The 11883-nt window shown below is 40.6% G+C and overlaps 1 protein-coding gene across 4 annotated transcripts; it reads left to right on the top strand.

Moving 5' to 3' along the window:
• Positions 1 to 2891: 2891 nt before the first annotated feature.
• UBB (ubiquitin B) lies at positions 2892 to 9877 on the top strand. Of its 4 annotated transcripts, none has more exons than XM_028534257.1 (3): positions 2892 to 2896; positions 3648 to 3651; positions 8811 to 9877. In XM_028534257.1, the coding sequence occupies exon 3, from the start codon at positions 8817 to 8819 to the stop codon at positions 9732 to 9734; it is 918 nt and encodes a 305-aa protein (XP_028390058.1). In that variant the 5' UTR covers positions 2892 to 2896; positions 3648 to 3651; positions 8811 to 8816; the 3' UTR covers positions 9735 to 9877. The 4 variants fall into 4 exon arrangements, with proteins under 4 accessions (XP_028390058.1, XP_035888818.1, XP_028390056.1 ...); XM_036032925.1 differs by lacking the exon at positions 3648 to 3651 and adding an exon at positions 3540 to 3543; XM_028534255.2 differs by lacking the exons at positions 2892 to 2896; positions 3648 to 3651 and adding an exon at positions 7300 to 7786.
• Positions 9878 to 11883: the final 2006 nt, after the last annotated feature.

Here is an 11883-nt window from a genome sequence, read left to right as displayed (position 1 = left end):
GTTTAAATTTTTTTTAAAGATTTTATTTATTTATTTTAGAGAGGGAAGGGAGGGAGAGAGAGAGAGACAGAGAGAAACATCAATGTGCGGTTGCTGGGAGTCATGGCCTGCAACCCAGGCATGTGCCCTGACCGGGGAATCGAACCTGCAACATTTTGGTTTGCAGCCCGCGCTCAATCCACTGAGCTATGCCAGCCAGGGCAAGTTTTTTTGTTTTTTTTTTTAAGATATTGAGACCTCAAAAAAATAAGATAAAAACGTTTTTAAAGCAGTTTTGTTTTTAAAGTGAAAACTTGGGAACACTTTAACATTAAATTGTGGTTCCTTTACATAGCAAAATACCATACAGAAGCTAATGCAGTTGAACTAGATCTACCGCCAACACAGCTAAATCTCAAAAACAATATTAAAACAAAAAGGAAGTTGTAGAGTGACATGCAGAATATATCATTTATATAAAGTCTAAAAACATGTGTCTTGGTCTGTTCAGGCTGCTTTAATAGAATGCCACATATTGGGTGGCTTGTAAACAGAAAATTATTTCTCACACTTCTGGAGACTGGGAAGTCCAAGATCAAGTTGCCAGCAGATTCAGCATCTCGTGAGGGCCCACTTCCTGTGCCCTCACATGGGGCAAGGAGGCTCTCAGATATCTTCTTAATAAGGGAACTAATCTCATTCTTGAGGCCTGTTCTCATGACTAGATCACTTCTCCCACACCCCTTTTCCAAATACCATCACATTGGAGATTAGGTTTCAACATATGAAGTTTGGGGACACATTCAGTCTATAGCAACTTGGAATATTTATGAATCCATAAATGCATATTATTGGTTTTACTTTTTTAAGTCTAATTCCTTTTTCTCTTTCTTGTTTTTTAAAGATTTTATTTATTTATTTTTAGAGAGGGGGAAGGGAGTGAGAAAGAGAGGGAAACATCAATGTGTGGTTGCCACTCACACACCCCCTACTGGGGGCCTGGCCTGCAACCTAGGCATGTGCCCTGACTGAGACTCCAACTGGGCAACCCTTTGGTTCACAGGCCAGCGCTCAATCCACTGAGTCACTCCAGCCAGGGCATATTATTAGTTTTAAAAGATGCCTAGGTTGACAAATATCAAATTCAACATTGTGTTAACTCTAGGAAAAGAAAGGACTGATATTAGAAAAATAATAGTTTAAAAAAACAAAAACTAACAGCATGTAATTTACATTTTCAAATTTATTTTTCAATTACAGTTTCCACTCAATATTATTTTGTATTAGTTTCACGTGTATAGCATATTGGTTAGACAATCATACTTTACAAAGTGACCCCTTCCATATTTTATTTCCAGTACCTACCTGGTACCTGTTATTACAATGTTACTGACTATATTCCCTATGCTGTAATTTACATCCCCATGACTATTCTGTAATTACCAATTTTTATTTCTTAATCCCTTCACTTTTTGCACCCAGTCCTCCATCACTACCCCCTCCCCTCAGCCAACTGAGTTTTGACAAAGATGAAAAAGCAATCCAATGGAGAAAGTATAGTATTTTCATGGTGCTGGAGCAACTGATCATCCAAAGGAAAAAAAGGGAACCTTAACTTAAGTCTCACATCTTATACCAAAATCAACTCAAAGTAAATCATAGTTTAAGTGTAGAGAAAACACAGGAGAAAATCTTTGGGACCTAGGGCTAGGTGAAGTGTTCTTATACAAGACACCAAAAAGCACAATCCATTAAAGAAAACAACTAACAAATTGAACTTCATCAAAATTTTAAATTTTGTGAAAGATGTTAAGAGGAGAAAACAGAGAACTGGAGAAGTGGAAGTCTTAAAAGGTTTACAAAGCAGATGTGGGAGAAACAAGGTAGAAAGAAGCTGGAAGGGAGGTTGGACTCTGAGAATAGAATAATGGGGCTTAAGAAAGCAGAGTTCAATCACCTTTTGGTGATAGCAAGACTCACTGCTGAAGTGAAATGGAGGTGATGGTTGAAGAGATCAGGAAATAGCAGTGTGGGACAGAAAATTGAGACTTCATCAAAATACCTAACTTTTGTACTTCAAAAGATGCCATCAAGGAAATGAAAAGACACCACACATAACATAGAATAGGAGAAAATATTTGCAAAACACACATATCTAAGAAGTTGTATCTATATAAAGAATTCTCAAAACTCAACAGCAAAAAGCCAGACAATCCAATTATAAAATGGGCAAAAGACATGAGTAGACATTTCAGCAAAGAGGATATACTCATGCCAAGTAAGGACATAAAATATATGTTCAACCATCTATCATTAGGGAAATGCAAATTAAAAGAACAAAGAAATATCACCACATATAAGGGGGGAACCAAAAACCCCCAGAATGTATTTATTAAAAGTTGTGTATTTATCCTTATATGTTTCAACTTCAGTCACCTTCAAAGCACTTGCCATTGGATGCAATACACCTATCAAGACTTTTTTTCCCCCTAGTCAAAACAGTTTTTGAACTTGTCAATTTTGATGCCTTTTAGTGCTTCTTCCATTTTTGTTTCTTCTCTTCTAAATTGGTAAAATGTTTCCCTTTGAGTATTTTTTTCATATGGGGAAGCAAGAAAAAGTTGCTATGGCTAAATCAGGTGAATAGGGAAGGTGGGGCATGATGGTCATGCTGTTTTTGGTCAAAAACTGCTGAACACTCAGCACTGTGTGTGCACTCATAAATCACCCATCAGGAAGTGGGCTAACATGTTACGTTGAAAGATTCTTCAAAAAAAAACTCACTGAAGCCAAATACAGCCTCTCACAACAACTCCAGCTGGTACACTGATGCAAATGGGTTCTTAGAACACTCACCTAGCAGGGGAAGCTGTACTATGAAGGGTCTGCCCTCCAGAAGATAATTCCTGTTGTTGTTGTTTTTTGTGGGGGTTCCCCGTGTATGTTAAAACAGCTAAAAGAAAAAAAGTAACAATACAAATGCATGAAGATGCAGAGAAACTGTATCTCTCATACACTCGAGGAGGGAATATAAATAGTTCACCCACTCTAAAAACCAGCTTGGCAGTTTCTTAAAAACCTAACCACATACTTACCATATGACCCAGAAATTACACTACTGGGTATTTATCCCATGGAAATTAAAACACATTCACACACACAAAAAAATGTGTACATGAATCTTCATAGCAACTTTACTTGCAACAGCCAAAAATTGGAAACATCCCAAAAATCCATGTACAGGTGAATGAATAAACCAACTATGGTCCATTCACATTATGGAATGCTACCAGCAACAAAAAGGAATGAAAATCTATGCAACAACTTGGACAAATATCAAAAGAATTACACTGAGTGAAAAAAGCTTGTATCAAAAGTTTATACATTGTATGATTAAATGTATACATCATACAATGTTTAAACATTGTATGATACCATTTTTATAGCATTTTCAAAATGACAAAGTTATAAAGATATTGGAATAGATAGTGGTTGCCTGGTCTTGAAGAAGCTTGTGACCACAAAGACATAGTACAGGGATCCTTGTGGTGAAGAAACAGCTCTGTGTCTTAATCACGGCGGTGGTTATGTGAGTCTACCCATGTGGTAAAACTGCATAGAACTATACACACACACAAGTGCATGTAAAACTAATGAAATCTGAGTAGGTCTGTGGATTATACCATCGCTAATTTCCTGGTTTTGATATTTTACTGTAGTCATGAAAGATGTTATCATTGGGGAAAACTGGGTGAAGGGTACAATAAAATCTCTCTTACTATTTTTACTACTTCATGTGTACCTATAATCATTGAAAAATAAAAAATAAATCATTATGGGAATGTAAATCAAAACCACAATATCATCTCACACTCTTAGGATGGACACTATATTAAACAAATAAAGAACAGAAAGTAATAAATGTTGGTAAGGATGTGGAGAACTGGGACACTTGTATTGCTGTTGGGAATGTAAAATGGTGCAGCTGCTATGTGAAACAATATGGATGTTCCTAAAAAGACTAAAAATAGAACTGATCCTACTTCTGAGTATACATCCAAAAGAACTGAAAGCAGAATCTTAAAAAGATATTTGCACATGTTCACTGCAGCACTATTCACAATAGCGAAGAGGTGGAAGCAACCCAAATATCCAGACAGATGGATGGGTAACACAAAATGTGAGATTTTATATATATAAATATATATAAATTATATATATAATTTATATATGTATATATATATATGTATTATATATATAACCATACTATGAGTGAGCCTTTGAAAAGGAGGAAATTTTGTCAAATGCATGGATGACTGTTGAACATTAGGGTAAGTGAAATAAGCCAGTGACAAAAAAGACAAACACTGTATAGTTCCACTTATACAAGGTTAAAATCAGAAAATAGAATGGTGATATCAGGCTCTGAGGGGAGAGATAAAAAGGGGAGTTGTGGTTCAGGAGTATGGAGTTTCAGTTTTGCAAGATAAAAAAGTTCCAGAGATTAACATTGTGAATACAGTCAACATCTCCTGGACTTAAAAATGGCAAGATGGTTAAGTTTTTTACTGTATTTTTTACTATACTAAAACATTTTTAAGCTGAAGCAAAATAGCAAACGTTAAGCCTTATTAAAGTGGGGTGGTGGTTTTATGGTATTTGTTATATCTCCAACTTGCACATATGTTTGTGATATTTCATAATAAAATATTTTTAAGTACTGTATTTTTCTGACTATAAGACGCACCCCCCTCCACCAAATTTGGAATAGTGGTTGTTAATGCTGCTGCTGTTGAGTTATGTTTACACTTATGTTGGTGAAATACTATGTTATTTATGTTATTAAATATTTCACCACATTTTTTGCTTCAAAAATTTTTTTCCTATTTTCCTCTAAATGCTGGGTGCGTCTTATGGTCCGAAAAAATGTAATAGCTACTTTTAAATGGGTAGCTACTTTATAATTTTGAGGCCCAAAACAACATGGAATTTTGCTCTGTGTTCATTTGGGCATTCAAAATTAAAGTTTCTAATTTACTGGTAACAAATTTATCTTATAATTCTGTTGAAATAAATAGACAAATGAGGAAATGACAAACCACAAACTAACTCCATATATTAAAATTCAACTGAGAATGTTAAGACAATTTCAAATTTGTAATTGGAGCCATAGTTTTCTCAGTTTTTTACTGGAGGATTTGTCTGTTGATTTTAGAAAGAGAGGAAGGGAGACAGTGAGGGATTGAGAAACCTCCATTCACATCCTGACCTGGGATGGAACCCCAACCTTTTGTTGTATAGGATAATGCACCAACTTAGACACCTTGCCAGGTGTTTCACAGATTTTTATTAAGACATCTAGTCAAGCCCTAGCTGGTGTGTCTCAGTGGATTATGTGCTGGCCTGTTGACCGAAAGGTTGAAGGTTCAATTCCCAGTCAGGGCACATGCCTGGGTTGTGGGCCAGCTGGTTGGGGTGTGTGAGAGGCAACCAATCAATGTTTCTTTCTCATATCTGTGTTTCTCTCCCTCTTTCTCCTCTTCCTAAAAATATTAAGTAAAGTCTTTTTAAAAATACATCTAGCCAAGTAATATCACTTAAAATCTCAGAATCAATACCTCTTTGTTATTTTGAAAGGACCTACCAAGGCAAAAACTATTTGCCTATGGAGATTAAGTACTTTTTGCTTTGCAATTTAGGCCCTAATGCTGTCATAAACTTGTGGGGGGTTTTCCCAGTTGAACAAAAGGGAAAATTGCACTTCATTCACTGAACATTTGAGCACAATGTCAAATACTGTGCTAGATTACCAAATTCCTGACCTCTGGATTTTGTTTCTGTCACCAGACATGATAGTACTAAGTTTCATTTATAAACAGACCACAAAAAATTCCTCTTGTACAGCACATACCTTCCTTCTGAAAACATTTTGCTTTATTGAGGTTACCAAATGACCCACTTTGGCAAAATACTAAACCAGAAAGCTGTAAGGCTAACTTCTGGGAACTGCTGTAACTCCCAGCAAAATCATCATCATCAATCATGAGTGTCCATTCTAGATCATTCTACCAATCAACAGATGTGACTCAGGAGAGGCTGGGAGAAACAAGGTCAGATTCACTGCTGGGTTTACAAACATGAAAATTCATACTTTGTAAAAGTAATGTTTTGTCAAGTACCTTGAAGTCCAAAAATTGTCTTAAAGATATTTTATTTCCATCTCCTGCTTATTCAAGCAAGTAGATCTTACCAAGTTTTTATAAATTTAACTTAAAGCTGTCTAGGTGTTAACTCACATACCTGTCTATATTGGACAGTTACCGACATCATTTCTTAATGGTATGCTTAGAAATGTTGTAATTTAATAGCTAATGACCTTTTCTTATATCTAACTGTATTAACGCAAATCTTTACACTACTTCTCTCTTAGGAAGGAAGGCATTACTTGACAGCAATTTGTATGTTATTTCCACGCCCACCTCCAAGACTCCGACGCGGGACCGCTGGCAACCAGATCCAAACAGCGAGCTTTACGAATGTTCTTCGGATTATCTCTCGGAGGCACTAGTGGCCACACCCAGGGTCAGGAAAACGAGCTGGTCCTAGCTGGATAACCCCGCCTTCAGCGTCGCACAACAAACTCATTAATGGTAGAAGTATTATTTACTTTCTGGTACATGAACCCCCCGTTTCTCGAAGAACGTTTTCAGATCCCTACCAGGAATCTTTCTCCTTACCAGAGTTTCTTTCTCCTTACCAGTTTGGAGAAACAGCAAGGAGGCAAAGGGACTTGCAGGTTTTGCCGTAGCCAGATCTAAGCCCGGCCGCCTTGTCATCGGCAGCCGGAGCCACGCAGCTCTGAGCCTGAAGGGCCAGGTAGGGGGTTGGGGCCCCGCAAAGGGTGCCACTACTAGAATCTAGATCAACTGACGCTCTCCGGGGCTCTTACAAGTATCGAGTACGACCAAAGTACTCTGATTATAAAGAAGCGTGATAAAAGCTCCATAACCAAGAGCAAAAATAACCTGCCAGTGTGTGAGTGGCACACGTTTTTCGAGATCTGGGAGAGGTGGATTTGTGCTTTTCCACAGAAGACAGGAAAAACAGCTGCCGGCCACGCCGCCCCGCTCCTAAACACCTCCAAACGGGGACTGGGACAGCCTTCCCTGGAAAGTCGCCGCGCAGGCCCCTGCTTCCTTTTCTTGAGGCCTTAATACACGAGATCGTGATGATTGCGTTGCAAGGAAAGAACCGGCCGGAAACACCCTTCACTCCAGAAAGCAAGCCTCTCCGGCGCACGCGCATTAAGTCACTTAGCAACGTCAGCTCTCCTAGCCTGGAGCCCCGCAACAGACCAGCCGCCGCGCCCCACCAATCACCGCCGACCTCGTCTTCACGCCCTTCACCAATCAGCGCCGGCGCCGCAAGGAAGTTTCCAGAGCTTTCGAGGAAGGTTCCCTCAACTCGAATTCATCCGCCTGATAACTTTCCTACTTTTTCCTGAAGGAGGAGAAGGATAGCCTGGAATAGGGGGCAGATGAATTTTTAAGATCCTTTCTTCCGGCTCTGAGGAATTTGGGGCCTGGTGGAAAGGTCTAACTCATCGAGAGAGGTGGGGGCCGGCCGAACTACTTTCAGCGGCGCAAGGACCTGGCGGCTACGTAGAAGTGATGAGTTACGCAATAGACGTTGCATAAATTTCAGTTCTGCGGAGCCGGAACTTTCAGAAGCGACTGGCATTGTTAGAGTGTGGTGTCGTTCCTTTGAAGCGATTTGACGTGATTGGCGTGTTCTCAATCGCTAGCAGGTACTGGTTCACAGCCTTCGAGTCTTGGGAGGGTTATGGGGGGCCTAAGTAAGATGACACTGGCTAAGTCCTGTGGCTGGGCAGGCCTTTATGAAAGGATTAAGGGGGAGGGGGAGGCGACGTGACGCCCCGCGGGGAGTTTCCAGAAGAGTGGGCCTTGTTTACGTATGAGGGGGGGGGGCGTTTGGCGCGCGCGCGCCGAGATTAACGGACGCCTAACAGATGGAGGTCCCGTCGTGTTTGTTTCAGGGGGGCAAGGCGGGAATAAGGTAGGGCGTCTTGTAAAAACCTTTTAATTTGGAATCGCAACGTACAGAAAATGGCGCCTCCCACCTCCATTTAAACGGAAATGCTTACTCTTCCGAGTCCTGTAGGATTTTCTTATTTCATTATTCCTAGGCATTGGCGAAATTGTTACGGTTCGCAAAGTAGTACAGTGAAGGAACAAAGTTTTGACTGGTAAATTTACAAAACACGTTTGATCCTTCAACCAGTGTTAAGTTGAAGCCTTGACTAAAGAATTTAGTATTGGGCCCTGGCTCAGTTGGTTGGAGGTTCGATTCCTGGTCAGGGCACATACTTGTTTTGGTTCTGTCCCCGGGGCTCGTGTCGGAGGAAACTGATGATTTTTTTCTCTCTCTCTCTAAAATCAATAAACATGGTTTTGTTTTGCTTTTTAAGATTTTACTTATTTTTAGAGGGGAGGAGGGGAAGAGAAACATCAATGTGTAATCGCCTCCCACGCGCCCCTCACGGGCGACCTGGTCTGCAACCCAGGCATGTGGCCTGACCAGAAATCCAACTGGCAACCCTTTGGTTTGCAGGCCGTCACTCAATCCCCTGAGCCACACCAGCCAAGGCCATGGCTTTTTTTTTTTTTTTTCCCCTAGGAATTCATTAGTCTAGTGAAAATGGAAAGGGGGTCAGAGATATAGGCAGTTAAAGGCATTTTGGAGAATAATTAGATGTAAAAACAATAAATGTGAAAGTCCTGAATAATTTTTTTGTCTTTTGAACGCTGTAGGTCAAAATGCAGATCTTCGTGAAGACCCTGACTGGCAAGACCATCACCCTGGAGGTGGAACCCAGTGACACCATTGAGAATGTGAAGGCCAAGATCCAGGATAAAGAAGGCATCCCCCCTGATCAGCAGAGGCTCATCTTTGCAGGCAAGCAGCTGGAAGATGGCCGCACTCTTTCTGACTACAACATCCAGAAAGAGTCCACCCTGCACCTGGTCCTGCGCCTGAGAGGTGGTATGCAGATCTTCGTGAAGACCCTGACTGGCAAGACCATCACCCTGGAGGTGGAGCCCAGTGACACCATTGAGAATGTGAAGGCCAAGATCCAGGATAAAGAAGGCATCCCCCCTGATCAGCAGAGGCTCATCTTTGCAGGCAAGCAGCTGGAAGATGGCCGCACTCTTTCTGACTACAACATCCAGAAAGAGTCCACCCTGCACCTGGTCCTGCGCCTGAGAGGTGGTATGCAGATCTTCGTGAAGACCCTGACTGGCAAGACCATCACCCTGGAGGTGGAGCCCAGTGACACCATTGAGAATGTGAAGGCCAAGATCCAGGATAAAGAAGGCATCCCCCCTGACCAGCAGAGGCTCATCTTTGCAGGCAAGCAGCTGGAAGATGGCCGCACTCTTTCTGACTACAACATCCAGAAAGAGTCCACCCTGCACCTGGTCCTGCGCCTGAGAGGTGGTATGCAGATCTTCGTGAAGACCCTGACTGGCAAGACCATCACCCTGGAGGTGGAGCCCAGTGACACCATTGAGAATGTGAAGGCCAAGATCCAGGATAAAGAAGGCATCCCTCCTGACCAGCAGAGGCTCATCTTTGCAGGCAAGCAGCTGGAAGATGGCCGCACTCTTTCTGACTACAACATCCAGAAAGAGTCCACCCTGCACCTGGTCCTCCGTCTAAGGGGTGGCTGTTAATTCTTCAGTTTTGGCATTCATAGTGCCCAGTGATGGCCACTACTCTGCATTCTAGCCATTTTTCCCAGTTTAAGTTTAGAATTACCAGTTTCAGTAATAACTGAACCTGTTCAAAGTGTTAATAAAGGTTTCATTGCATGGTAGCAACTTGGTGTCTGTTATGAAATTACCTGATGTGGGAACTCCTAACTGGTGAAAGGTGTTCAGGGAAGGGCTTTAATTCTGAGATTGTTAAGGTGACCGACATTAAGTCTTTTGACTTTGGTAAATATCGAGCATGCCAAGATATGGGAATTTTGTCTAAGTCTTGTAATCACCAGTTTAGTGTTGTGCTTTTCTTGCTTGCTAATGCAAGTGTTTAACTTGAAGTAGTGAAGTGGGACCCTAATCGTGTCTGTATGTGAACTCCATTTAATTGTGGAGTCCTTGTCAAATTTGAAAGAAGACTGGCTGGTGAGAGATTGTGAACTCAGTTAAAAGGGTATTCTGATCTTAAGCCAGTTGCGGACACTGGTATATTGGGCAGCAAACGAAGGTGGTTTCTAACAGCAAACGGATCTTAATGACTTAACAGGTTTACATTATTTTAAGGAGAAAGATAAGATTGCAACAGGGAATGAAATTCTTCATTCTTGTTTAAACCTAACACAAGCAGTTCTTACACTGTCACATTATTAACACTAGGCAGTATTAAATATCAGAAGGATTTTGAGGGACTAAGAATCTATTTGGATATGAGTTACCATTACAGTGCAGTTTTAAGTTCTCAGTCTCTTTCCCCGTTGCAAACAAGTTTGGTGTGACCAGTAGTACAGTGATTTTTTCAACTTGGGACAAAAGTGAAAGGAGTGGGGAGTATATAAGAGGGAGAAATTGGAAGCTCTGGTTTTCTCAGTTTATACTGGAGGTAAATTTTTGGTATTAACTGGTATAATCACAAGTATATCTCACTCCAGGGGTACATTATTAAAATGAAAACAAAGTACCAGGCATCTAGAAATATGCCATTGATATTCCAGGTATATTTCAGAATGGCTTGGTGCATAATTTTAGGAATTCTGCCTTAACAATAGTTCCTCAAACATCTGTTTTAGAAATCCTCTAGCCCTGGCTGGTGTAGCTCAGTGGATTGAGCGTGGGCTGGGAACCAAACTGTCCCAGGTTCGATTCCCAGCCAAAGTACATGCCTGGGTTGCAGGCCATAACCCCCAGCAACCACACATTGATGTTTCTCTCTCCCTCCCTCCCTCTCTCTCTCTCTCTCCCCTCCCTCCCCCCTTCCCTTCCCTCTCTAAAAATAAATTAAAAAATCTTAAAAAAAAATGAGACTCTTTAAAAAAAAACAAGATTGTTTTAAAAAATCCTCTTAAATTTAAGCATAAATTGAAGTACTTAACTGGGTTTCTTAAGTTGAACGTTGGAGATAACACTTTAGATTCATATAGTGAACTATGCTTCAACTCCTTGAAGGTGGTAAAAAACTTTAAAAATTTAAAAAGTTCCTTAAGCGTAAGTGAACACGTTTCATTGTTGAATTGGAAGGTGGCATCTCCAGTCCCACCATTTCAAGTTGATTTGGTCAAGGCTTTGCAAATCACGGACTGGGATCCAAATGTCCTATCAACATAGGGCTTAGATCATAAAATCTATTAAGTTATATTAGTTTCCTTGCCCTTCAGGATGTTCTCAAACTAGTGCTCTTATTAAGCAGGTCTTTAGCTGAATATACAATAGGATAATTTTAAAATAGTTCTTTTGATAGTAATGCTGGGTTTTAAAGAGTCACTTTTTTCCCCACATTTTTCATTACATTCAATAAGTGCCTTGATTAATAAACCTGAAGAATAAATGCATTTGACTGAAGAGTGGGTGATTTGGGCAAATAGGGCTTGCACAATTATGTTATTTCTACCACATCTTTACCGTGCTTCCATAACAGGTTGGTCTGGTCTGGAAGCTTTTGGAAAGAGGTTTCAGCTGTTTGAGTCTTCTCAAGATCTCTTCCATAGGGATCCCCAAAGGTATTTCTCAATCTTGGCAAATTCACCCTGCACACACTTGAAATTGGAGCAAGGAGAAGGGTCTGCATGTGTTTTTAACCTGCGCTCAATTAGTTTTTGGAAGTGGGTTAATCTTGTCCTCAAACCTT

The sequence above is a fragment of the Phyllostomus discolor genome, chromosome 8 (assembly GCF_004126475.2).
Source record: "Phyllostomus discolor isolate MPI-MPIP mPhyDis1 chromosome 8, mPhyDis1.pri.v3, whole genome shotgun sequence".
NCBI classification, from domain to species: Eukaryota; Metazoa; Chordata; class Mammalia; order Chiroptera; family Phyllostomidae; genus Phyllostomus; species Phyllostomus discolor.
This window is presented reverse-complemented; position numbering and strand designations above follow the sequence as displayed.

Coding starts and splice junctions, on each gene's coding strand:
- UBB (XM_028534256.2), top strand. CDS start 7,954: ATGAGGGGGGGGGGCGTTTGGCGCGCGCGCGCCGAGATTAACGGACGC. Junction 8,056..8,810: donor GGGGGCAAGGCGGGAATAAG/GTAGGGCGTCTT, acceptor TGAACGCTGTAG/GTCAAAATGCAGATCTTCGT.